This window comes from Aristolochia californica, unplaced genomic scaffold (assembly GCF_029961685.1).
Source record: "Aristolochia californica isolate CCGP_79_NKW_82.1479 unplaced genomic scaffold, dmAriCali1.0.hap1 SCAF_10, whole genome shotgun sequence".
Taxonomy (NCBI): Eukaryota; Viridiplantae; Streptophyta; class Magnoliopsida; order Piperales; family Aristolochiaceae; genus Aristolochia; species Aristolochia californica.
The window spans coordinates 29,491,009-29,492,444 of NW_027181771.1; the positions used below are offsets into that span (position 1 = coordinate 29,491,009).

A 1,436-nucleotide genomic window follows, 5' to 3' on the forward strand; every position below is an offset into this window, starting at 1 on the left:
TAATTTGGTCTACGGGTGCTTCAAATTACGTTGTGTTATTATTATTTGAGCCCCTTTGATAATTGACCTCACCAGTTGGTTTGCGTCAACATGGAGAGTGGACATATGAGTAATAAGAGGGACATACTCCTAATTACTACAATTGCACTAAGAAGTCTTTCCAATTACCTTAGCTGGTCACAATCGGTACGGAGGGTTACCTTCTTAGTCATGTTATCAAAATCCTGCTACCAATTGATGAAGAAGATGAAGTCTACCGTAAATGGGTAAAAAACGATAACATGGTTATCAGTTGGCTTATTAATAGCATGGAAGATCATGTCGCTACCAATGTGATCAACTTGGAAACTTCCAAGGATATTTGGGACACATGTGCTAAGCTCTATTCTAGCGCATCATTGCAAAGAGTATATGATGTTTTCCAAAGTAGGCTGGCTACCAAACAAGTAGATAATATTCATGAGTTTCTGGCCCAGTTTTGTGGTCTTCTCCAAGAATGGAAAATTGCTCAACTATACTCTACCGACCTTAATGTTCAAGAAAAACAGTACGAGGCCCTGGCAGTGGCTATTTGCCTTAACAATATTAAGCCGTATCTAGAGGTGGCTAAGACTCAACTTTTTAGTTCCTTTGCCTGCCCTCTTTTGATGACATCAGTACTATGTTGTTACGGATTCCTGATCCATCTCCTCCTTCCCCGATTGATGCTCCATCTGCTATGTTCACTGGTAATCGGGGTACATCATCCCCATTTCGAGGACGTGACAAAAATACAAGCGGTGGCCGCAATAGAGGTGATCGAACGAGTCTGACTCATTCCCTCACCAAGCCTCAATTGTGCACTTACTGTGGTGGTCAGAACCACCTTGTGGATTCAGGCTGGAAACTCCATGGCAAGCCTAATTGGGCAACAACCAATCCACTCTCAGTTAATGTTGATAAAAAGAAGGATATGATTGATTCTCATTCTGAAAATGTGACTATTTCTACGGAAGACTCAACTGCAATTAAGAAGCTAAAATCCATATTGGATCAATCCTCTACTCCACCAGGCCCTACTGCTGCCACTACCATTGCCTAACGTATGCTTTCTTCCGCTTCAACCCCTTCCTCTTGGATCATTGACTCCAGGGCTTCCGAACACTTGTCATGTAACAAACACATGCTTTATTCATTGTCTTTCCTCATAAATTTGTCACTATTGCTAATGGTTCCCAAACCAAGGTGCTTGGCAAGGGTTCCTCCTCTCTTACTATGTCTATTCTTCTCCAAGATGTGTTATTTGGTCCTCAATTTCTGTTAAATTTGCTCTTTGTTAGTCAATTAACCAAATAATTGAATTGTTCTTTCACCTTCTCACCATCTTTGTGTATATTTCAGGATCTAACTACGAAACAAGTGATTGGTGGTGGCTAGGGGTGGCTTCGAACAGAGCC

At 41.4% G+C, this 1,436-nt stretch overlaps 1 protein-coding gene across 1 annotated transcript; it reads left to right on the forward strand.

Moving 5' to 3' along the window:
* The first annotated feature begins 281 nt into the window (after nucleotides 1-281).
* On the forward strand, nucleotides 282-1,081 carry LOC137943053 (uncharacterized). The gene is made up of 2 exons (XM_068788750.1): nucleotides 282-592; nucleotides 658-1,081. The coding sequence occupies exons 1-2, from the start codon at nucleotides 282-284 to the stop codon at nucleotides 1,079-1,081; spliced, it is 735 nt and encodes a 244-aa protein (XP_068644851.1).
* The last annotated feature ends 355 nt before the right edge of the window (nucleotides 1,082-1,436 follow it).

What these genes read in the sequence shown, in the direction of transcription:
- LOC137943053 (XM_068788750.1), top strand. Translation starts at nt 282, where the DNA reads ATGGTTATCAGTTGGCTTATTAATAGCATGGAAGATCATGTCGCTACC. An exon ending in TGCCTTAACAATATTAAGCC is followed by an intron (nt 593 to 657) that starts GTATCTAGAGGT and finishes TGATGACATCAG; the next exon opens with TACTATGTTGTTACGGATTC.